General features: G+C 43.1%; 1 protein-coding gene across 2 annotated transcripts in view; it reads right to left on the bottom strand.

Annotated features, from left to right (window-relative positions):
- RCAN3 (RCAN family member 3) overlaps positions 1-15219 on the bottom strand; it is a 31878-nt gene extending 16659 nt beyond the window's left edge. The window contains exons 1-2 of one of the 2 annotated variants that reach the window (XM_065930066.1): positions 14968-15219; positions 6279-6533 (exon numbers count right to left, since the gene is read on the bottom strand). In XM_065930066.1, the coding sequence (XP_065786138.1) occupies positions 6279-6473 (195 nt within the window). In that variant the 5' untranslated portion in view covers positions 6474-6533; positions 14968-15219. Of the gene's footprint in view, positions 1-6278; positions 6534-7287; positions 7303-14967 lie in introns of those variants that run through there. The other variant, XM_065930067.1, reaches the window with a different exon arrangement.
- Positions 15220-26151: the final 10932 nt, after the last annotated feature.

Here is a 26151-nt window from a genome sequence, read left to right as displayed (position 1 = left end):
AGGACTGATGCTGAAGCTGAAACTCCAATACTTTGGCCACCCGGTGCGAAGAGCTGATTCACTGGAAAAGGCCCTGATGCTGGCAAAGACTGAAGGTGGGAGGAGAGGGGGACGACAGAGGATGAGATGGTTGGATGGCATCACCGGCATGATGGACATGAGTTTAAGTAAGCTCCGGGAGTTGGTGATGGACAGGGAGGCCTGGCATGCTGCAGTTCATGGGGTAGCAAAGAGTACAGAGTTCAGGATAATGGTTATCTCTGGGCGAAGAGACAAGAGGCTCAACTGTATTAGTAAAATTTTATTTGCTAAATAGGGTGGGCCCATGGTTTTTCTTTACATTAGTCTTTACCTTTTCGCACAACCTAGAAACTGCCCCCTTTTTGAGAGCTTGAGATAGTGCCTCCGCGCAGGAAGAATCACCAAACTTGGAAGTCATTAGCCTGTGTCTTCCCTGGGCTCCTAGGGAAAGTGGAATCCAAGGCAAGGGCACACACAGGAAGCTTGTTTTGGGAAGTGACCCCATGGGATAAGGTTGGAAGAAGGAAGACAGGAAAAGTCTGTCCTCCTGTCCAGGTTGTGTTACCAAACTGGTCCCCTTTGTGAGTAACGGGGGCTTGATCCTGCTAGGAGCTCTGGAAGGAGCCAAGGAATTGGGGGCGGGAGAGTCAGAGGAGGGACTTACTCACTGGCTTCAGCCCCCCCACTAGCCAAGGATGGCCCTGTCTGCACGGCCAAGCAATTGTGCACAGGCAGCAGAGAAACACTGAGACAAAGGCAAGATGCCCCTGCGCCGTGCGGGACGGCTGCCACCAGGTGACATCCGCGCGGCCGAGCGCTCTGGCAACAGCTGGAGTGCACACGTGGGCCAACAGGATGCAAAGTGGGGCATGAGAGGTGCCCATATACACATCAGTTCTGTTCAGTCGCTCAGTCATGTCTGACTCTTTGCGACCCCATGGACTGCAGCACGCCAGGCCTCCCTGTCCAACACCAACTCCCAGAGCTTACTCAGACTCATGTCTATCGAGTCGGTGATGCCATCCAACCATCTCATCCTCTGTCGTCCCTTCTCCTCCCACCTTCAATCTTTCCCAGCATCAGGGTCTTTTCCAACGAGTCAGTTCTTCACATCAGGCGGCCAGAGTATTGGAGCTTCAGCTTCGGCATCAGTCCTTCCAATGAATATCCAGGACTGATTTCCTCTAGGATTGACAGGTCAGATCTCCTTCAGTCCAAGTGACTCTCAGGAGTCTTCCCCAACACCTTACATACATATGTACACATACACAGTACACGCATGTGTACATATTCTATACATATGTACAAAAGCATACTACAAAGAATAATCAACTCAAGAAAAACAGGGGGTTGCATTTTTTGATTGTGATAAACATAAAATTTACCATTTTAACCATTCTTAAGTGTACAATTCAGAGGCATTAAGTATATTCACACTGTTGTACATAAGCACTATCCACTAGAATGTTTCATCATCCCAAACTGAAACTCTGTACTCATAAACTGTAACTACTAACTCCCTATTTCTCATAGCCCATGGCTGCTACCATTCTACTTTCTGTCTCATGTAAGTGGAATCATACATTATTTATCCTCTTGTGCCTGGTTTATTTCACTGAGCATTTTTCAAGATTTATCCACGGGATCAGAATTTCATTAGTTTTTAAAGGCTGGATAATATTCCACTGTCTGAACACACTGCATTTTGTTTATTAATTTATTCACTGATGGACATTTGAGTTGTTTCCATTTTTTGCCTATTATGAATAATGCAGCTGTGAACACTGCTGAACACATATATAGTCAAATCTCTCCTTCCTTTTGTGTACAAACCCAGAAGCAAAATCATGGGATTGTATGATAATTCTATGCTTAATTCTTTAAAGGACTGCCATGCTATTTTCCACAGCAGTCACAGCATGTTATATTTCCACCAACAATGCACAAAGGTTCCAGTTTATCTATATCCTTGTCAATGCCTGTTTTCTGTTTTCATGATAAGTCATTTTATTGGGTGTGAAGTATCTCATTGTGAATTTGATTTGCATTTCCCTAATTATTTGTGACGTTGAGCATCTTTCCTGTGGTTATTGGCCATTTATATATCTTCTTTGGAGAAATGTCTCTTCAAATCCTTTGCCCAATAATTGGTTGTATATACCCAATCTGGTTTTTGTTGTTGAATTTTAAGAGTTCTTTATATATTCTGGGTATTAATCCCTTATCAGATATATAATTTGAAAACATTTTCTCCCATTGTATAGGTTGCCTATTCACTCTATGAATAGTGTCAATTGATGCACACTGTTTTAATTTTGATGAAGTCCTAATGTATCCGTTTTTTCTTTCTTTCTTTTTTTTTTGCGTCTGTTTTTTCTATTGCTGCCTGTGCTATTGGTGTCCTTCTAGAGAAATTAATGCCAAATCCAATGTCAGGAAGCTTTCCCTCTATGTTTTCTTCTAAGTTTATAACTTTAGCTCTAACCTTTAGGTCTTGAATCCATTTTTAATTAACTTTTGTATACTGTGTAAGGTAAGGGTCCAACTTCATCCCGTGGCATGTGAATTTCCAGTTTTCCCAGCATTATTAGTTGAAAAGACTGTCCTCTCCCCATTGAATGGTCTTGGCATCCTTGTTGAAAATCATTTGACCATATATGCAAGGATTCATTTCTGGACTCTCTGTTCTATTTAACTGGTCAATATGTCTACCTTTTGGGGGGGGCTTTCTTGTTTTTAATTAATTTTTTAATTGAAGGATAATTGCTTTACAGATAATTGTTTTCTGTCAAACATCAACATGAATCAGCCATAGGTGTACATATGTCCCCTCCCTCTCGAACCTCCCTCCCATTTCCCTCCCCATCCCACCACTCTAGGTTGACGCAGAGCCCCTGTTTATCTTTATGCCAATACCATATTGTTCTTTTTTTACCTGAGATACAATTGACATTAAGTACCACATTGCTTTGATTACTATAGCTTTGTATTAAGTTTTGAAATCAGAAAGTGTTTGAGTCCTCCAATTTTGTTCTTTTTCAAAATTGTTTTAGTTATTTGGGGGTCTCCTGAGAGTCTATACATTTTAGGAATTTTCCTATTTCTGCAGGAAATATCTTTGGGATCTTGATAGTGACTGTGCCAAATCTGTAGATTGCTTTAGGGAGTATTGACACCTTAAAAATATTAAGTATTTCAGTCCATGAATATGAATATCTTTTCATTTATTTGTATTGTCTTTAATTTCTTTCAGCAATATTTTGTAGTTTTCAGTGAATAAGTGAAAAATGGGTTCTAAAAGCAAGCTCAATTACTCTGTTACTCTGGAACTACTGTATAGAAGACTTGAATAGAATTTCTTCTAGCTCTAAACTTCTACGATTCTCTAGTATTTAATCTAGCCTTGAAGTTAACTAAATTTTTACTAATTCTTGGTCAGAATGGTACTACAGATTCAATTAACTATTTACTGAAACTGTTACCTTCCAGTCACTGTTAAAAATACAGTTCACTAAATAGAAACATTCTCTCTTTGAATCTCCAGATTTAAAACAAATCAGTTTCCTCAAAAGACTTACTTCTTCTGGACTGAACGTTGTATTAGAACATTCGACAACTGATTAGGAGAATCAAAGGATTTCAGTTAACTTCCAAATATCATTTATTTTTCTTAAGTAACATGTTCTATTCATCTTTAAATGGAGGATATAGAAACCAGATGCTCAACAGGAAGGTTTATATCATGCATATGATTACACGGACCACAGAGAAATTTGAGCCAGTGTATCTGAAATCACAATTTCAGGTTAAATCTCCTACGTTCAACTGAACCTCACTCAGCTCAGTACGTCTGTCTCTCCATCACAACTCTGTATCACTAATCCTCAGCAGATATCTTACAGAGTCCATTCATTCAGCCTAACAGGTGTTGCTCTGTACTAGGCAACTATATTAGATGCTAGGTATCACTGATCAAGAAGCAGGACCAGGAGAGCAAGTAGAGATGTCCTAATATATCCCAACCTTTGTCATTAGAAAAACAAATCCAAAATCGTATGGTAAGTAGGTCAGGAGAAACAGTTTTATGTACAAAGGGTAGTGCTTTGCGAACAGACTAGTCCAAAAGCGACTAGTCTGCATTTCTCTATAAAGTCAGGCCCCAGCTGGAGTGCTGCTCTGCATCAACATTTACCAAGATCCCTCAGACACATAGACCTAAAGCAGAAAGGAGAAGCACTCCAATTTCCCCCACCATAAAAACCTAAATTAAATCTTGAAAATCTCTCATGCTCAAATCAGAAGCCTGCTTAATTTTTCCTTATTTTAAGAAAGGGAAAACTGGGGTTAAAAATGGCAAGTCAATAACACCGGAATGACTTCCAATCTGTTACAGGAAAATGAGGTACTAAACCTGCAGTGCTCTGACCTGAGCCGCTGATTAGCTGAGCACATGGAAAAAAGCTAACAACCAGGCTGTTGCAGAAACAGCAGTTATGAGATAAATTTTCCCTTGGCTTATTTCTCTTACAGTTTACTATATTCTTTACTTTTCCTCTGCCACGTCACACAATTTCCAGGATCCACTGGGGAAAATGCAGAGCCACAATCCAGGAACTAAAATAAAGATTCAGCTTCAGATGAAATGGTCCCTATGTCACTCGGTCGACCACTCAGAAGAGGGTAGAAGCTCATTCATTCCAACAATTACAAAGTTATACAGAAAACAAAAACCTTTTCAAATCAGGAAAAAACTAAAATTCTTTTGAAAATAAGGCATTTAATTGCAATCAGAATTATTCTGCCCACAATCCAAGAGAAGGGTTTTTTATTTTGCTTTGTCTTTTGCGCACATGTGGACAACCTGGACAAACAGGTTAGCCCAGGAGAAATTAAAGCAAAAGAAGACACCGACAGAAGAAAACTGCAAAGGAAACATTTAATTTTCCCTACACTCAGTACTTTCAGGCATCTCTAAAGGCATGAGTACTATATTTTACATCAAATTACTTATCCTCTCCACTGCAGGGCTCTCAAGGCAGAACTATTTAAGTTCCTACTCTATCCCCTGAAGCCACTGGTACAGTGCCTTATACACTCAAGGCATTCAAGTATGTACTGAGTCAAACTATTCATCGTATCAAGTTCTGCTCCACAAGAGTCACCAGGAAGAAAAATACTTGGAAGACATAGATAACAAATTAAAAGGAAGCATGGTGGGATTTTGAAACAGTCTTAGAACACGCAAAATTTCATACCAATGGCAGAAATATTTTACTTTTGTGTAACTTAAGATCTACAGGCTTTTGTGAGGCCACCATGGAATGAAAGGCACACACATGTTCTCTTTTATATAGGTAAATAATGAATGAACTAAAGAGTAGCCATCTTTAAAAAAATTAACAAATAAACTCAATCATTTTGCCCTGGGCAGGTTGCAGGAAGTAAAAAAGAAATACTAAACTCTGTTAAAATGAAATCTTTGTGCTTATACTCAGTTGCTAAGTCGTGTCTGATTCTTTTGCAACCCTGTGGACTGTAACCTATCAGGCTCCTCTGTCCATGAGATTTTCCAGGCCAGAAAACTGGAGTGGGTTGCCATTTCCTCCTCCAGGGGATCTTTCCTACCCATGGACTGAACCCATGTCTCCTGCATCTCCAGCACTGGTGGGAGGATCCTTTCCCACTGAGCCACCTGGGAAGCCCCAAATGAAATCATAAACAGTCCTAATTATGTTATTAGCCTCAGAAAAAGGCTTAAAATAAGTTCTTCCTTTGTGAATTTACTACCAAGTAATAGGAAGCCAGGCTAAAAGTCACTTAGCTTTTCTTTAACCACAAGCTACAAAAATGAATGAATGAGTGAATCAATAGATGAACTTATTAAGACTTCATTCAGCATTCACTATAAACCAGTGCTTCTAATATTCATGGGGTAGGACTGGATTTTAAGCATTTCCTGTCTGTTGCAGACTGATATTCTCACAAAACATCAGGAGTGGGTTGCCATGCCCTCCTCTAGGGGATCATCCCAACCCAGGGATTGAACCTGTGTCTCCCTCAATGCAGGCAGATCTTTACCTTCTAAGCCACCAGGGAGCCCCAAAATGCCAAAGCAATGTCTAAAGTTTGGTGCACACTTCTCTACCTGCCATGGACCAATAACAAACTTTGCAAATAGGCAGCCATCAGCTGTTTCCCTGAATCCACACACATTCAACACACTACCTAAGACAGAGAAAGGTAGGGTGTATGCCTACCTTCTGCTCCGGCACCTCAAACACTGCTTCATGGACACTGCAAGCAAAAAGTGAGGTAGGCAGGTCACTTAAATCCATCATCTCTTCCAAGTCATCTTCATTTTCACCAAAAACCATCTCTTCTTCCTCTTCATGGTCAGTACTGCAAAGATCTGACTGGCTATCATTCCAAGACTTCATAGCGTCCCTCAACATTTTCCTCTAAAAGCAGGTCTTCTCCGTTTTTAAAGTTCAAAGATGTCTACCAGGCATCAGCTGTTTAAAAAAAGAGAAAACAACAAAGATATTGAAGGTCCAATAACGTTCCGATCAGTTCTCAAGACAGCAATTCATCAAATGAGGCAATTTTATTCAGGAAAGATCAATCAATGTTGAAATCAACTCATCACGGTCCTCAGCAATGAATTCTATATACACTAATTTGATTTGCTTAGCATATTTTACATAAGATATTTCACAGGCAATGATTTATGAAAAAAAAAGGCTGGAAGTTTTCTAGTGAAATGAGGTGGCGGGGGGGGGGATAATACAAAATGAGATACTATCAACATATATACCAGTTTACAAGCAGGGGGAAGGAAAATGTGAACCAGAACCTCCTTCACATATTTGTTTGGGATTTAAGTCCACAATACTGAAACTTGGCAGAGCAGAAGAAAACCCACACGGATTCACTCACCATCTGCACCCTGAAATATAGCCTGCAATGAGCTGAATTCACCTTTTTTAACCAATCTGTTCTTTTGAATATACTCTCGAAGAACTAAATTACACAGAACCGAAAGCTCTATATAAAGTCAGTCTTTGTTAATATCAGAAATGTTTACTACAGACAAAATCTGACATAGAAGACATTTAAAAAATGTCCTTTCTCTGAATGCTTAAAAATATATCATTTTACCAGCATGGAGTGGATAGTGTCCCCCTGTTAAATAATGAACAGTGACTGCCTTATAAGACTGTTTTAACCCATTTTTATCTCTTCTGATGAACTGCACACAACACTCACCAGGCAGGTGCCTTGACCATAACATATTTCAAGATGCTGGAATTTAAGTCATACCTATCAGGCACAGGAAAATTAAATAAGCATGATTATTACTACCTCAATATTATCTAATTTGTGATTTTTCTCTTTTATTTTAAACAACATGAAGTTGCAAATAGATTGCTTACATAGAGTACAATATAAAATGTTAATTGTGGGGGAAAATAGTGATTTTCCCGTTATTCCACTAAATCAATCAGGAAAGGCTAATTCTAAAAAGTAAATCTTCACTTGTTTTTATAAACATTTTCCGAATATATACTGCATGCCAGGTACAGGGAGATATGAGATGAATAAAGCATGGTTCCTACCCTCAAGGAGCTCCCACCCAGCAAGAATTTCTCCTCAACAACACCACCCACCTCAAAAGGATCTTGGCACCAACACATTTTTGTTTTCTGTGTGTGTGTGTTTAATTTGGCTGCACTGGGTCTTAGCTGCAGCATGAGAACTCTTTTTTTTTTTTTTTTTAATTGGAGGATAATTGCTTTACAATGTTGTGTTGGTTTCCGCCATACAACACCATGAATCAGCCGTAGGTACACATGGGTCCCCTCCCTCTTGAACCTCGGTCCCACCCTGCATCCGATCCCACGCCTCCAGGTTGTCACCGAGCACCTAGCTGAGCTCCCTGAGTTACAGAGCAACTTCCCACTGGCTGTCTGTTTTGCATATGGTAATATGTATGTTCCGAGGCTACTCTCAATCCCTCCCCCTCTCTCCTTCCCCCTGCGCCCCCACCGTGTCCACAAGTCTGTTCGCTATGTCTGCGCCTCTATTCCTGCCCTGCAAATAGGTTCATCAGTGCCATTTTTCTCGATTCCATATATACGCGTTATTATATGATATTTTTCTCTTTCTGACTTACTCCTTTCTGTATGAAGGCTCTGGGTCCATCCATTCCACTAGAACTGATTCAAACTTGTTCCTTTTCATAGCATGTGAACTCTTAGTTGTGGCATGCAGTATCTAGTTCCCTGACCAGGGATCAAACTTGGGTCCCCTGCATTGAAAGTGCAGGCTCTTAACCATGGGCTCCTTTACCTTTTTTCCCTTCAAACACAGATTTATTCTCTCACTGTTTTAGAGCTCAGACTTTTCTTTTTCCTCTTTGACTGCCCTGCACTGCATATAGGATCTCAGTTCCCTGACCAGGAATCAAACCTGTGCCTCGTGCATTAGAAGCACACAGCCCTAACCACTGGACTGCCAGGGAAGTCCTGCCTGGTATGGACTGTATCTGTTCCACCCATTCTTTCTTCTTTCTTAGCAAACACACTTCTTCCCGAGTCCCTGCCCCCACCCCGCCCCAGTCTTGAAGAAAGAAAAATCTTCTATTTGGAGTCTGCCTGCCCCTCAATCCACCTCTCTCTGTCACAGCTTCCCCCTTTCTAGGGGCGCCTGGAAAGAGGACACTCCTTGACTCCCATCACCCCTGAATTCCGGGCAGCTGGACTCCGGCTGCCACCTTCCGGTTGAACCGGCCCCGACTGGCCAGCAGCAGCCTCCTGGGGTTGGCACCTGCCTCGGGCGGCCCCCGGTCCCACCGTCCCCCGAGGGATGTCTCTGTGCCCCTGCCTCCCACCGCCCGTCTCTTCCAGCTCTCCTTCCTCCGCATCTGTCCTCAGAGTGGCTCCGCTCCCTCCACTCACCCTTTACAACTCTGTCTCCTTGAGGTTTCAACCCCATCCTCTTCGTCATCTTACTCTTCCTGAGCTTTTATCCACGCCCCAGCATTTAACTACTCCGCCACCAGTGTTTCTCAACTGGTTTCCTGCTTCCCTGTGGTTCACCCGCGTGACACGTGTCTATCAAGACGGTCTCTCGCTTCCGACAATTATTCTTAAGCCAGGAAAGATGTCACCGAAGTGAAGGGGGAAGCAGGATCTTGGGCGCTGGAGGGGATGGTGGTTTGAAAAACAACGTGACCCTGAGAGATTCTAATCTGCCCCCAAGTCCTTCCTGCCTGTGCACACGGAAAATCACAGGTCTGTGTGAGTTACATACCCGGACTCCGCCTCTCTCTCTCCTGAGATCTAGACTTGCAGACTCGTCTTTTTAGCTTTCCGCTGAATGTACCTAACTGGGTACAATTGTTCAAAACTTCTTCCAGTAGATTATTGTGCTGGAAATCTCCAATCAGGAAAGGGGCCTGATGGGGTGCACGCGGCATCTCACTGTGACTTTCGTTGTAACCTTTTCTCCAAGACTGTTGTGGAGGGTAGTCTATGGCTTTCACAGCACTTTGCTCATTTCGCTGTCACAGTACCTACGACTGTCTGTTCACAGATCACTCTTAGCTAACAGAGCGTGAGTGCCTTTGGACCCCAGTCCCTGGCCCAGTTTCTGGCTCACAGTATACGCTTCGTAAGGATTGCTGAATGAAAGCAGATAGCGCTGTGACACGGCAGCACACACAAAGGAAAATTTCATTCTGCACGAGGATGAAAAACAGCTTGTCGGAAGAGAATTTCAGCAAGAAAAGAATGGGGTGCATTCCAGGCGAAGCCAACAGTCCATGGACAAAGGCGGGGAGACAACAAGGTCAGCAGGCACAAGATATAAGATCTGATGTGGCCGGAGTGGACCACGTTTGGTAGTCTGGCAGGAAACACAGTGAGAAAGGTGGGTGGGCCAGGCTGCCTCGAAAGTAGGGTTACAGAGATCTGACATAAAAAGTAGTCAATTCTAGGACGTCCCTGGTGGTCCAGTGGTTAAGAATCCGCCTGCCATTGCAGGGGACACCGATTCGATCCCTGATCCATGGAGACTCCACATGCCGCGGGGCAACGGACCCTGAGCACCACGACCGCTGAGGCCGCACTCTGGAGCCGGAGCTCCCCAGCTAGAGAAGACAGCAGAATGAGCAACCCACGCCCCACAACCAGAGGAAGCCTGTGTGCAGTGATGAGAGCCCTGCGCAGACAAAAGTAAATACAAATTCAAGAATTAGCCAATATTAGCATGGTATTGAAGGTTTTAGGCAATTAAACTTCCAGTATCACTAAAAGTGGGCGGTCTTTTTTTATCTCTTAGCTCTTAGAGACACTAAAGCTTTATTCCCCACCCCATTAAAAAGAGGCAAGGAAAACATGGTTTTGGTTGGAGAGTCAGGGAGCTCTGAATGGTTAGATTTTAAAATTTGAGAAAGTCAAGCTATGTTTGGTAAGATTTCCTATTGGTCTCAAGTACCTTCTTCCAACCTCCAAAAAGAAAAAAAAAAACAAAACACAAAAATCAGGGCACAAGAAACAATCCTTCAGCTGACTTAAAAGAAAAAATTCTTAGAATGTTACACCTTCATTTCCTGTTTTCTACCTTCGTTTCAGGGCAGCTTTTTCTTTTGATATAATTTCAAACAGAAAAACTATAAGAATAGTATAAGAAATTCCTGTATACCCTTTTCTCGGAGTTACCAATTACTTACATTCTGACTCATTTTAAAAATCATTCCCTCATTTTTCTATATACACGCTTTTCCCTGGAACCATTGAGATTAAGACAGTATTGCTCCTTTCACTCTCAAATACTTCATTGTATAAAAACAAGATCATTTTCTTGTATAATCCACAGTTCAATTATCAAACCCAAGTACTTTAACAACAATATAACACTGTTACTGAAATCAGAGTCTATTTTCAAGTTTTGCCAGTTATCCCCTATAACTTACATAGGTTATTTTATAGGTATTTCCCCTTCAATTTTTTTAGATAATTGTTAAATTATTTGCCTTTCATCAAAAATTATTTCAATAATCTTTATAGTATTGCTACATTTTCTTCACTTATACCTTAGTGTATATTTGATACAGTTTAAAAGGATGGATTAATTAAATCCCATAGTAACTACAAATAAGTCTGAACAATCTTTAAATATATATCTCAGGAAGATTTGGGCTCGATAATCAGAATTTTCTAGAGTTAAACTCTGTCTCCTGCCCCCAGTACTGCTGACCCAGGGATCGAACTCACGTCTCTTACATCCTGCATTGGCAGGTGGATACTGCTGCACCACCTGGGAGGCCCGCCCCAGTATTTGACGTTAGGTACATTAGTTTGCCTCCTTTTCTGTTTCCTCAACTATAAAATGGGGGTAATAATAATCCTTATCCAATAAGGATATTATAAGTACTAAATCAGAGAATACATATTGGGTGCTCAGAATGATGCTTTGCATATAGTTGGTGCTCAAAAATTAATTATTTTTACATAGGCATGAACTATGCTAACATATTTTTGGGTGGGAAGGATCCCAATAATATCAGAACCTTTGATGGAACTGATATTAAAATTACAAAATGAGAAAAATACACACCCAAATGATCTAATGCCAGGCAACAAAAAGGACACAAAAATAAAGCTACAAAAACAAAACTAACACTTTGAATCATTTCAAGAAAACTGTTCAGTCGCAGCTATCAATAAAACCAGCTCCAGGGCAACCACTGGTATGGTGCTATAGTTCCAATGTGAAATCATGTAAAGATTAAAAAACAGAGAGCTAGCTGAAAAAGTCCACAGTGCACTTTTCAAGGACCTCAGAGAACTTTATGTTGTAATTCAGCGCATGCAGTATTAGACATTATCTTTCACCTGATGGTTCTCTTGCTAAAGGCCTCCTGTGAGATTTTTTTTGGATATAGCTTAAATTAACATTGTCAACCATTTCATAATTTTCTGATATTACAAATGCAGCTAGATGTGAACAGGGATATGATCGGAATCAACCAGTGGAAAAAACAATCCTAGCACATCTGTAAAGAAATCATAAGTTATTTCAGCTGGTACTTAAGAAATAGCTTGATTTTATTAAGAAAAAAAATTACAGAAGTACACTGGAGTCTGTTAACTCTGCTCTGCTGCAACTCCTACAAGACTAAGGTGTCCCTCAATTTTCTAACTCAGGGAAATAGGATCGGAAAGGGCTGGACCAATATCCATCAGCTTTTATAAGCAAAAGTCTGTGGTAATCAGGGTCTAGCATCATCTGCAGCACAACTGTAGCTGTGGCTGGCTTCTAGCAAATTGTTTCCTCATGGAAATATTAAATGAGTGGAAAACTCCAAGTAGCATGACCATCTGCTCGGATACAAGTCTTGTGACAAAAGTAATCATCAAGGGAAAATGTCAAGCACATGAATCTGACTTTGCATTTTAAATTCTGATCAGGAAAAGGTAAATTCCTCTTCCAGGATTAAAAAATAATAATAATTTTTCAAAACAGTATGCTTCTCAACTTGGTGAATATTTAACATACCTTAGCTAGATGCAATTTATTATTTTCTGATGTGATCAATCAATACTGGAAGCAAACAAATATTTCATTTCCAGCTCCACAAGTGCCCTGCTGAATAACCTGGGAAAAGTCATCTGGCTTTTTGAGTTACATTTGTCCTCTCAATATAAAATGAGCAAAATACTCAGAGATGTTGTTGAACTACTAAATGCCTTTTTAAAATTTCTTTTTTTTTTTTTTTCAAAAAAAGAACCCTCTGGATTGTCAGTGTGACAGTTTCAAATAGCTATCTTGTAAGTCTGTTATCATCCACTTCCTCCCCATTCACTACTTGCAGGCAGAAAATCTTACTACTTTCTAGTAGTTGTGGTAAGAAAAAAAAATGGTGCCACAGTAAAGGCGAAAATTAGACTTTTGAATTTTGTATGTTTCAACGACCTATGCCCTCTTTTCATATGTAATTCAGAAATGGTCCTGTTATAATGACTAAGATGCATGAAGTACTTTTCAGCGGGAGAGAGAAATAACAATAACCAACTGACAGAACAAATGAAAGTAGCTGGTTTTAAAGAAGAGCTGAAGTAGAGATGTAAGGACTGATGCTATTTCTTTCACAGCATAGAATTCATTTCCCCTCACTATAACCTCTACATTTGAGGGGAAAAGTGGAGATCTACTGTCTGACCTCCACCTCCTGTGGTTCTCTGGGTCTAGATAATAGATGGCATTGAACTTTAGAGCTCCCATTATTCCACAGACTTCAGTCTAATGGATTTCCAAAACACACTATTTTTCATGATGCTTTGCTGAAGTCTTTCAACCACTATATCCTCCAGCACCATACACAATCTGTACTCATTTGTAACCGTTAACATGCACGTGTTTAAAAGTTTTACAAACGTTATAATTCAACGGTGGAAAAAAATCTTGCCTTCTCGAAAAGCACTGAAATTTCTTCCCACTCTAAGAAAGAAGTTTTGCTAACCCGGTAAAACATAAAGCTGACAGCGTGGCTAAAGAAGGGGAGCTGAGTTCTCAAGCCTTTCACTGTCTTCCTGCATCAAAAGTCAATTTCTAGAAAACCAATACAAAATCCCCATCAAAAAGCACGACTGTCGCGTGATACACAAACATCTATATTCTGAGTCTCAATATTTTGTGTTTTATAATTCAGTATTTTGAACCACAACTAATGAAACACTCTTAAAATTAATCATTTTAAATCCTGTGTAATCACAGCTACGACGAGTCATGAGTGTGTTCTCCATCGGTTCTGACTCTTTGTGAGCCCATGGACTGTAACCTGCCAGGCTCCTCTGACTGACCATGGGACTTTCCAGGCAAAAATACTGGAGTGGGTTGCCATTTCCTCCTCTAGGGGATCTTCCCGACTCAGGGATCGAACCTGCGTTTCCGGAGTCTCCTGTACCGGCAGGCAGATTCTTTACCAGGGAATCCTCAATCCATTATCAAACTGTACATGTGAGACTCTATGAAATGCAGAGACTTCCAGGCTTCCGCAGTGGCTCAGCGGTAAAGAATCCGCCTGCCAAAGCAGGAGACGTGGGTTCCATCCCAAGGCTGGGAAGATCCCCTGGAGAAGGAAATGGCAACCCACTCCAGTATTCTTGCCTGGAGAATCCCATGGACAGAGGAGCCCGGCAGGCTACAGTCCATGGGGTCGCCAAGAGTGGGACACGATTTACAGACTAAACAACAACAGGTAACTTTCAATAAGAGGGAGCTAATACTTTTGAGCCCTGCAGTAAAGCATCACGTTAAATAATTCTGTTAGTATCTGCAACACGGATCTGAACTGCTCCGTGCCCTAGACTGCTAATCTCCTGAAGGAGATGATCAGATTTTGCACGGAAGCTGAGACGAAGCAAGCTGAAAACAGACCACTACTGCTCTATCGGCCCAGGCAGCAGAAGGAAGCAGACAGACAAGTTTCAAGAAGTTATCCAACAGGCAATGCGATGGTTACCCACGCATCTCTGAGAAAGGAGCAACAACAACAACAAAGATGGGCTTCCACCTTCTGGTCGCCCCGTTTTACCAACTGCCCCCCTTCTGCGTTCAGGAGCAGGCTGGATCTGTCAGCTTTTCAAAAAGTCAAACAGCTGTTGCGAGACAGATCCCTTCTCTTGGTTGTGTTCTGCAGATACACCACTCCAGAGCTGTCAGAGAAGACCCCGGGCGCGAGAAGGGCTGGACCCGAGAGGCAAAGGCGCAGCATCTCTGGGGTCTGGCGCACAGGAGCGCCCACCCTCCCAGGGCACAGGCGGACTGGTTTGTTTTTTTTAAACTTTCCACACCAAGTGCACTCCAATCCTCTCCAGAGCCGGGTGCAGAGCCTGTTCGGAGAGGCGGGCGCGGGCCCCACCCGGCGAAGCAGGGACTCACCTGCGCGCGTGGTCGCCGCAGCAGGCAGGCAGGTAAGGGAAGGAGAGGCCGGGGCTGCCAGACGGGCTAGGCGGGAGCTCGGGAGTCGCGAAGGGGCTGGGCCTCCGGGGAGACACGGCGGGAGGTGGCCGCGGCAGAGTCTGTGCGGCGCCGGCTGCCGGGCCGCCACGCCCTCGACCCCGGCGCGAGCTGCTGCCTGGGCTCGGGGCGCGAGCCGCGACCGGGCAAGCTGGGCGGTCGGCGTCGGGCGCGCGCTCCCGGCCCCGCGCGGCTCAGCCCCGCCTCCGGCGAGCGCGCGCGGCGCAGGCGCGTGAGGTCGGCCGCCCAGCGGGGGCGCGCCGGCCCCGACGCCGACAGGAAGCGGCCACGCCCCTCGCGTGCGGCCGTGTGGGCGGGGCGCGGCCGTGTGGGCGGGGCGCGGGCGCGCGCACTTGGCTTGCCTGGCCGGGTGTTCTCTTCCGCGGAGAGCTCGGGTGCTCGGGCCGTCACGCTGGGTGGGGGGGTAAGTTAAGGTTTCCCCGACGGCTGGACCTTAGGCGAACTTTGCGTCTTGCGTCGTGACCAAAAATAGCTTATCTTCCCCCCCCCCTTTTTTTTTAAATCCAGTTTGGCCCCATTATGTCGATGGCAAGAGTAATTAGTAGGAATATTACGAACATTTACTGCAAGCCAGTTACTATGTACACTGCACCGCCTGCTTTGCAGTTTTTACCTCGTGTAACCTCACAAGCAGCGAACCGAACATTGTTATGCTCCTTTTATAGACGAGATGGGCTTCCAGGGGCTTAATTGCCCGTGGAGAGGCAGCTAGTTAGGTGGGTGGCTGAGCTATAGGTTGCATCGGAGTGCTGTGTCTTATTCTGGGCTCTGAGCCAAGGTGGAATTCTGGCGCCTTCTCACCTGCCTTTCTCTCCACTCTCCCCTCCCTTCTCTCCAGTATGTACAATACTAAAAATATTTATATTTCTAATATTTTATTTCTTGTTTGCAAAACACTTTTCATGGCACAGCCTTTCTTGGTTCTCCCTGAATTCTCCGGAAACAGTGGGGGCATACTTAGGTTTATTTTACAAATAGAAAGACCAAAGGCCCAAGCTGTTCAATAAGTTGTCCAAAGTTACAGTACTTAGGACTGAGGCTTTCTTTGGCAGGTTATTAAAGAAAATTCCGCCCCCTCCCTCCCCCCAGGCATCTGAGCCAAGCCTGGCAGGGAGCCTGTGTCTCCTTCTGTTAGTTCACAGAGAGGTAAACAGTGGCACAGAACAGGAAGGAAATTTGTCTGAAGGATGTGAAATTAGAAGGAAACCAGTTTCTGATCTCTCACACATAGCCACCTCTGAGGCAAAGTGAAGCAAATTGAGGGTCAAAATCAAGGAAACCCTGCTGTTAGGCACTTAGCCTCTGGGTTCAGGGGACAGGAAGAAGGTTTAAGGTGCGTAGAATACATGAACCTAGAGACTCATACAGAATGAAGTAAGTCAGAAAGAAAAAGAAATATCATGTATAAACATATATATGTATGTATGTACGTATGTATGTGGACTCTTGCCCTTGAACTGCAAGGAGATCAAACCAGTTAATCCTAAAGGACATCAACCCTGAATCCTCACTGGAAGGACTGTGAAGCTGAAGCTCCAATATGGAAAGAGCCGACTCATTGGAAAAGACCCTGATGCTGGGAAAGATGGAAGGCAGGAGGAGAAGGGAACAGAGGATGAGATGGTTGGATGGCATTACCGACTCAATGGACATGAGTTTGAGCAAGCTCAAACTTGGTGATGGACAGGGAAGCATGGCATGCTGCAGTCCATGGGGTCTCAACAAGTCGGACACGACTGAGCGACTAAAGGAAACTGAATGAGAACCTAATAAGTAGCACAGGGAACTCTACTAGTTGCACTGTGGTGACCTAAATTGGGAAGGATATCCAAAAAAGGGGATATGTGAATAGTTATGGCTGATTCACTTTGCTCTACAGCAGAGGCTGACACAGCAGTGTGAAGCAACTATATGCCAATGAAAACAAAATAAAAATTAAAAAATAATGTGTGTAGGATATATGTAATCTCCATTAGATTTAAACTAAGGAATCAGGGTTGCATTATGGTCCCAATCACTCTTAACAATTGCCCTGGCACCATCACAGAGATATGTCCAGGGGATTACCCCTCTGGCTTCCTGTTCATTGCTTCTGATGTTTCTGCTGCTTCCAACCCTGCTCCCTTCTACCCCCTACCAAGTTCTCACTTTCATACACTTAAAAAAACATCTACTGAGAGCCACTTCATCTGTTATAGTCACCCTAAGAACTGCAGTTTTTCTTCTCTAAATTTCTCAAACACAGCAACTTCAGCAAAAATTGAGTTTTTAGTTTAAAATGAATTTGGAAACTGCTGCATTCTGTACCACTGCATGAGGATCCACTAATGCATCTTACACAGAAATGGCTCTGGGAGATCCTAAAGTAAAAAGACTGGCTTGTTGTTGTTCAGACACCCAGTCGTGTCCAACTCTTTGTGACCCCACAGACTGCAGCAAGCCAAGCTTACATGTTCTTCACCAGCCTCCAGAGCTTGCTCAAACTCAGGTCCATCGAGTCGGTGAAGCCATCCAACCGTTTCATCCTCTGTTGTCCCCGTCTCCTCCTGCCTTAGATCTTTCCCAGCATCAGGGTCTTTTCTAATGAGTCGTTTCTTTGCATCAGGTGGCCAGAGTATTGGAGCTTCAGCTTCAGCATCAGTCCTTCCAATGAATATTCAGGGTTGATTTCCTTTAGGATTGAGTGGTTTGATCTCCTTGATGTCCAAGGGACTCTCAAAAGTCTTCCCCAGCCCCACAGTTTGAAGGCATCAGTTCTTCAGCACCCAGCCTTCTTTATGGTCCAACTCTCACGTCCGTACGTGACTACTGGAAAAAACCACAGCCTTGACGAGAAGGAGCTGTTGGTCCATCTCGTCAAAGCTAAAAAAGACTGATTTAGCCTTGTTCGACTCAGGGTTCCCCTGAGATATTAGGCCTTGTGCTGGGTACTGGGCTTATGCAAATCTACACTTCAGAAGTTCACAGGTAGAGGAGACAGATAAGCAAACAAGTAACCGCAAGACAGTTTTATATACACTACGAGAGACATTTGCAAAGTGCTGACAATGCAGAGGAAGAAGAGAGCAATTCTACCTGGAAAACTGAGGGAAGGCTTTGCACTAAGAAGTTATTTGAGGAGGAGTTTTCTAGGTGGAGAATATGGAAAAGGACATTCCCCAGAAATAGTGGCATATTTAGAGATATAAAGGTATGTCTTTGCATTGGTCTTTGGAATAAGTATTAAATATTATTCAAAAGGTTTTTTTGCATGTAACAAGCCACTCAAATTGGATTAAACAATAAATGGAATTCATTAACTCATGTAATTCAGAAGTGTGGGTTTCAGGCATGGCTGGATCTAGGGGCTTAAAAATATGACATCAGAATTTGATCTCTATTTCTTAACTCTGTTTTCCTTTGTGTTGACTTCATTCTCAGGCTGTCTTTCCTCAGGAGGTGGCAGAATGACTGCTAGCAACTTCAAATCATATCCTTACTGGCAGAGAGGTTTTTTTCCTCCATGCTATCAATGAAAGTCCCAGAACTGCATTTTGTTGATCTAACTTGGATTTCTTGTGCATCACTAAGCCACTCTCTTCAGAAGGGGGATCGAATGCTCTGACGGCCCAGACCTGGGTCCTGTACTAACCTCTAGAGCTAAGGTGTGGTCGTGTGTGCATGCAGGCTCAGTCCCTCAGTCGTGTCTGACTCTTTGCGACTCTATGAACTGTAGCCCACCAGGCTCCTCTGTCCATGGGATTCTCCAAGCAAGAACACTGGAGTGGAGTGCTATTTCCTCCTCCAGGGAATCTCCCTGACCCATGGTGCAGCTCACGTCTCCTGCATTGGCGGCGGATTCTTTACCACTGAGCCACTGGGAAGCCCTTAAGGTGTGATCAGCAGCTCTTAAATCTCTGAGAACTGGAGAAAGGGGGCTTTCTCTGTGACCAAAAATTTTCTTTTGGTCCCTTTATCTACTCTACTTTTTTTCTTCCTGATTTGTGTCTCTGGGGTGACCTGCATACACTGCTTCAATGGGTCTCTTATACTCTGGCTTATCATTGGATTTACCCATAAAAGACATTGGAAGAACTCAGAGAGTTGGGGAGGATGAAGTAAGAGTATTATTCCACAGGACTTGCCCTTCCGTGTCATTGCAGGCTGGCTACATACCTCTACTGAGTCTTCTGTCGTGTGCCGCTCTTCACACAGCTCTCGCTCCTGCTTCTGGTCGAGTCTCCCTTCTCTTTTCCTAGGAGTGGTGGTATTAAGAGCTCCCTTCTGCTGGCAGCCTTGGGGTTTCATCCCATCATTTCTTCCTGTTTCCCTTAACCCTGCCCACACATTTGTACACACCCTTTACCAAACTCAACTCAGATTAACCTTCTGCTGGAACTTTGACGGTTACACTCACCAAAGATAATTCAAGTTTTTATTACCCAAAGAAAGGGAAATCAGTAAAGATCAGGCACCAGCGATAAGATGGCAATACTGGTTTGGTAGTGTTATTACAATGAGGCAGAGCAGAAATGACGGCAGCTTGGACAAGGAAGTGGTAAAAAAATAGTATGTTCCTGGTGATATTTAAAGGCAAAGTTAACAAAATTTAATGATGAATTAATGCAAGTGATGAGCAATAGAGATGGAAGCAGCTAGAAGACACAGGTCTGGAGCCCAGGAATGGGCTCAGATGAAGCGCAGTGATTTTGGAAGGAGGTGTGCTGGGTAGTTGAAATTATTGACTCGTGTGAGATGACCCAGGAGGAGCAGGTGGGAAAAAACACAAAAAGAGCAAAGAGGAGAATCCAAAACAACTTCAGTCTTTACATGGTAAGCAGAGGAAGAGATACCTTGTAGATATCAACTAGGTTGTGGGTAACTTGAGAGCAAGGAGGGAATCTTCCACATCTTTCCTCTTACCATTGTGCCCCCAATGTGTGATAAGTGCTTGTTATGACCGAACTTCACGTGGTTTTACATTTCTAACTGTCACTCCCTCTCCTCTGCATCACTGTGAGGTTTGAGTTACAGGCAGAGAAAAACACAAGAGAGAAATCGATCCCTTGTGACTCAGTCCATTGAAACCTGGGCCAAGGTTGATAAGCATTTTTCTGTCCTGAAAAATTCAAACAGAACCCATCAGATCCTGAGTATCACTTCTCTTGCCTTGGAGGAGAATTTCCAGACAGATCTTTTTATTTCAGATTTGGTTATTCTTATTTAAGTAGACTTAAAACTCATAACTTTAAAAAGTTCGTATTGGTTTGTGCTCTGGAATTAATGGAAATGGTAAAAGATCTCCATCTCATACTCTAGTGTTACTGGTGGAATGTAAAAGGAGACAACCAATTTTTGGAAACTTTGCCAGTTTTTCAAGCTAACTGTACACCTACCCTGTGATACAGAAATTCCACTTCTAAATATATATTCAACAAAAGTGTTAGAAAATGTTCCCCCAAAGTGGGGGCTTTGTGCAACAATTTTTTTACCATCTTTATTCATAATACCCCCAAACTTGAAATATTCTAAATGTCCATGAAAAGAATAATAGATAAACAAACTATGGTGTATTCAAACAATGGAATACTACACAGTCATAAAAAGTATAAACTACTGATACACGTAACAACATAAATAAATCTCAAAGCAATTGTTGGACCAAAAGAAGGTAGACATCAAAGAGTTATATGTGTACAATATGTATGTATATGAACTTAAATAGAAGGCCAAACTATGGTGATCAGCATCAGAATGGTGGATGGTCTGAAGGATAGAAATTGATTGAGAAGGGATACAAAAGAACATTCTGGGAACATTCATATTTACTGAATTTCTACTGTTTGCCAGGCACCGTTCTAGGCACTGAGAAGATAGCAGTGAACAAAGCAAATGAAGTTCCTGCTTTTATAAAGATCTGCCTCAGTTCTTCACAGTGACTGCAAAGCATCTATGCATTTTAAATAGAAAAAAAAAAGTAGCCTTTCTTTAAATACAGCCAGTGAAAAGTATGAGGAACTTTCTTCTCCATTTTTCAGTTGCTGGTGGGAAGGCAGCGAAGTACAGTGCAAAGAGCTGTGTTTCTGAAGCTGGTGGGCTTCAGGAAGTCAGCTCCACCATCACTGGTGGCACGATCTTCGAGTAGTTTTTTAAAACCCACTGAACCTCACTTTTCCAATCTGTTGAATGACAGTGATGGTATCTGCATTGCAGGCTTGTTTTTTAAAATTAATTTATTTTTGGCTGTGCTGGGTCTTCGTTGCTGCACTTGGACTTTCTCTAGTTGTGGCGGGGAGTGGGAGGGTACTCTGGTTGTAGTGCCCAGGCTTCTCATTGCAGTGGTTTCTCTTCTCGCAAAACACGGGCTCTAAGACACACAGGCTCAATAGTTGTAGTGTACCAGCTTAGTTGCCTCATGGCATGTGAGATCTTCCCAGACCAGGGATCACACTTATGTCCCCTGCATTGGCAGTTGAACTTCCAACCAGTGGACCACCACAAAAGTTCGCAGGCTTGTTTTATAAAGTGCCAGACACATTACAATTGCTCAGTAAACATTCAGTTCAGTTCAGTTCAGTCGCTCAGTCGTGTCCGACTCTTTGCGACCCCATAAACCGCAGCATGCCAGGCCTCCCTGTCCATCACCAGCTCCTGGAGTCCACCCAAACCCATGTTCACTGAGTCGGTGATGACATCCAACCATCTCATCTTCTCCTGGTTGTCCCTTTCTCCTCCTGCCCTCAATCTTTCCCAGCATCAGGGTCTTTTCAAATGAGTCAGCTCTTCACATCAGGTGGCCAAAGTATTGGAGTTTCAGCTTCAATATCAGTCCTTCCAGTGAACACCCAGGATTGATTTCCTTTAGGATGGACTGGTGTTACCTCCCTTGCAGCTAAGCATGAATTTTTCCCAGTGAGATACTGGCAAAAGGAAGCTAACTTAGGTCAGAGAAGTACCCTGTGCACTTTCTTCTAGCCTGCAATATGAATATGACAGCTGGGGTTCCAGCAGTCATTTTGGACTGGGAAGTAACCTTGAAAATGGAAGCTACATTCTGGGATGGTGGATTCAAAAGATGAGGATCCTGGATCCCTTGTGACCTAGAGCTGTCATACCAGCCCTGGGTTACCTATATCCAGACTGCCTTTACCTGGGAGAGAAATATTCTTTCTCTGTTTTGTCTGTTGCAGCTGAACCTAATCCCGGCTGATATACCTTGTACACTAAATTCATTACTAAAGGGGCTTCCCCCATGGTTCAGTTAGTGAATAATCTGCCTGCAATGCAGGAGACACAGGAGATGCAACTTCAATCCCTGGGTTGGGAAGATTCCCTGGAGGAGGAAATGGCAATCCATTCCAGTATTTTTCCCCAGAGGATCCCATGGACAGAGGATCCTGGATATCTATAGTCCATAGGGTCACAAGAAGTCAGACACAACTGAGCGACTAAACACACGTTACTAGGACATCAGTTCTTTGGGGGCCGGGAGTAGTCTGTTCATTGATACATACGCAGCTTCTATAACAACATCTGGTTCTAGTATATGGTAAGTAAGTAGTAAGAGAAAGTATTCGTTGCTAAGTTGTGTCTGACTCTTGCGACCCCATAGACCCCTGCCAGGTTCTTCTGTCCATGGAATACTCCAGGCAAGAAAAATGGAATGGGTTGCCATTTCCTTCTCCAGGAGATCTTCCTCACTTAGGGATTGAACCCTCGTCTCTTAGGTCTGCTTTGCAGGTGGATTCTTTACTGTCTGAGCCACCAGGGCTCTGTGTATGGTAGGTGCTAATAAATGTGGAAGAGAAAGGGAGGGAGGAAACAGCTGCTTCTCAGAGTACATACTGAGAAAGCAGGAGGCCTGAAAACAGAAGTGTGCCTGCCAGTTGGTCTCTGGCTCAAAGGCTCATATTAGCAGGGTATAGTAGGTATTTAAATTCATGACCCTCCGCACACACTAGATCTCCTATGGGTTCTGCCTCGCACATGGCGCCTTTTCCTGAAGAGCCGTAAATTGGCCTGCTTCCCTGGTAACACCTTAATTTGTCTCCCCCTGGAAAAATCAGTCATTCCCCCAAGGAGTTACAACGAAACCCAGGAGCCAGCTAGAGGAGGGAAACTTCCTACCAGCACTGTATTCAACACTGGTTGGAGGATGAGTGATGTCAATTTTTAATATTTAGAAATTTCTCATTATCAAAGCTAGATTTGGCTTTTATGGGTAGTTTGAAAGCAAAAGGATAAATAAGAAAATGAAAATCACTTACAACCCCATGGTCTAGAGATTATTCAATAGTTTGCTATATTTCTTTGCAATCTTTTTCTAAGATGAGGTGTATTAGTGGCTTCTGAAGCCTGAATGCTCTGAAAGATTTCATCCAGTTATATTCCTCAAATTAGAAAGAATCAGTCCTATTCAACTGCAGACTTGAAGGCTGCAAAATTAACTGCAGATTGGCTCAGGAGAAGCAGGACTACTCCATGCTGGAAGGAGCCATTCTTTAAACGTTGCGTTCCTGGAATTTGTTAGGAGGAGATATTATTTCCTGATTAATTTGAGCTGCAGATGGGTAGAAGATAATAAGAACTAGATGACCATAATCAGAAAAGGGGATGGGACACAGAGCAAAGGAGGAAAATGGAACATTATTATTCATGCCAGCAGCTGCATGAATAACCCAGGAATTCAAACTATTTTGATTTTGCTTGACTATCAGGGTTTGATCAGGAGACAGAAATCACACCAGTGATTTTGACAGAAAGAATTTAAAATTAAGTAATTGTTACCCTACATATTAAGATATTAACTAGTAACTTCTTTAGTTGCTAATTCATGTCCAACTCTTGGGACCCCATTGACCATAGCCTGCCAGACTCCTCTGTCCATGGGCTTTCCCGGGCAAGAATACTGGAGTGGGTTGCCATTTCCTTCTCCAGGGGATCTTCCTGACCCAGAAATTGAACCCACATCTCCTGCATTGCAGGCAGATTCTTTACCACTGAGTCACCAGGGAAGCCTAAATGGGTGTTAAAAAAAAAAGCAAAAAGCCTCTAAGGGATCACAGAGGTAGCAACTGCAGGAAGCAGCTTCCCATTCCTAGGATGAAGGCAGCCAAGAGAAGAAGAGAATTATTAACAGTTAGAAGATAAGAGGATATTCAGCCATAAAAAGGAATGAAGCATGGATACATGCTACGATTTCGATGAACTGAGAAAACATAATGCTGAGTGAAAGAAGCCAGTGACACTAGTCCACATATTATACGATTCCATTCACGCCAAAGTCCCAAACCGAGAAAGCTACAAATAAGATAGATTGGTGGTTACCAGTGGCTGGGAGGGTGGGGTTAGGGGGCATAGGGAATATGGGGTGGGGGCTGATAGCTACAGGGTACAGGTTTTTTTTAATTGTGGTAAAATATGCACAACATAAAATATACTGTTTTAACTATTTTAAAGTATGCAGTTTAGGGAGATTAAGTACATTTGCACTGGTGTGCAAACATCACTACCATCCATCTCTGGAACAGTTTTCATCTTTTCAAACTGAAACTCTCTACCCAGTTAACTGCCCCCTACCCCAGCTCCTGGCAGCTCCCATCCCCTACTTTCTGTGTCTATGAATTGGACTACTTTAAGTGCTTTATATAAGTGGAATCATACAGTATTTGTCCTCTTGTGTCTGGCTTGTTTCACTTAGTATAATGTTCTCAAGTTTTATCCATATTGCAGCATATGTCAGAATTTCTTTCCTTACAAGGCTGAATAGTATTCTGTTTTATCTGTACACCATATTGTGTTTACCCACCTGTCAATCGACACTGAGTTGATTCCTTCTTTTGGCTATTATGAATAATGCTACTATCCTACTCAGATATCTGAGTCGCTGCTTTCAATTCCTTTTTAAAAAATATTCGTTTATTGATTTACTTTTTGCTGCACAGGCTTTCCTCTAGTCGTAGCGAGCAGGGGCTACTCTCCAGTTCTGTGCGCAGGGTTCTCATCGTGGTGGCTTCTCTTGTTGCGGAGCACGGGCTCTAGGGTGTGCGGGCTTCAGTAGTTGCCGCAGGTGGGTTCAGTAGTAGTGGCTCCCAGACTCTAGGACACAGGCTTAGTAGTCATGGTACACAGGCTTAGTTGCTCCGTGACATGTGGGATCTTCTCGAATCAGGGATTGAACCCGTGTCTCCTGCGTGGGCAGGTGGATTCTTTACCACTGAGCCATCAGGGGAGCCTCAGTTCTTTTTTGTGTATACCCAGAAGTGGCATTTCCGGATCATATGGTTACTCTATTTTAAAATTTTTGAGAACGTGCCAGACTGTTTTCCAGAGTGGCCACATCATTTTACCTTCCCACTAGCAGTGCACAGGATTCCAGTGTCTCCACATCCTCACCAACACCTGTTATTTTCTTTTCAGAGCTTCTCTTTGAGGTGATGAAAATGTTCTAAAGTTAATGGTGTGCTGCAGCCAGTGCTGCAGGTAGGGATTGGAAGTGGTCTACGCACAGTTTGGGAAAAAGAAACTAGAGACAGAATTAAAGTTTGAAAGATGGGACCAGGGGACTCTAGACCTCTGGGATCAAGAGCCCTGTTCCTTGGAGCTGCATCACTTTTATTTAGTGTCTTGGCAAGCAGAAATTATCTGCTGGGCTACAGTGAAGTCAGCCTCCGATGTCCCCGGTCACGTCTCCCACTTTATTGATTACACTTTGTCATTTTCTTGTACAAGGGCTATCGCCTAGCTGGAGGTCATAGACTCACATATGCCTTGGGAAAACATCTTAGTGTGTGCACAAACAGTGTTCTGAACTTGCGCTGACCCCGCACAAGGTTCCAAGGTCCACACGACGTTTTTCCTTAGCTTAGCAGGGTATGACGACCCCAACCATCAACCCAATTTACTTTTATTTGGGCTATGCTACATTGCTATATTTTGCTTTTAATCATTTCCCATGGTGATTTTCTCATGGCTTAGCCAGGGCAACAGACGGCTGCCTATTAACCCCTGCAATGGTGGTGATGGTCACACACATCCATGGGTATTCTAAGAATCATTGAATTGTACACTTTAGATGAGTGAATTGTGTGGTATGTGAATATGTCA

The sequence above is a fragment of the Muntiacus reevesi genome, chromosome 3 (genome assembly GCF_963930625.1).
Source record: "Muntiacus reevesi chromosome 3, mMunRee1.1, whole genome shotgun sequence".
Lineage (NCBI taxonomy): Eukaryota > Metazoa > Chordata > Mammalia > Artiodactyla > Cervidae > Muntiacus > Muntiacus reevesi.
Note: the sequence above shows the minus strand (reverse complement) of the source record. Positions and strands in the feature narration are given on the sequence as shown.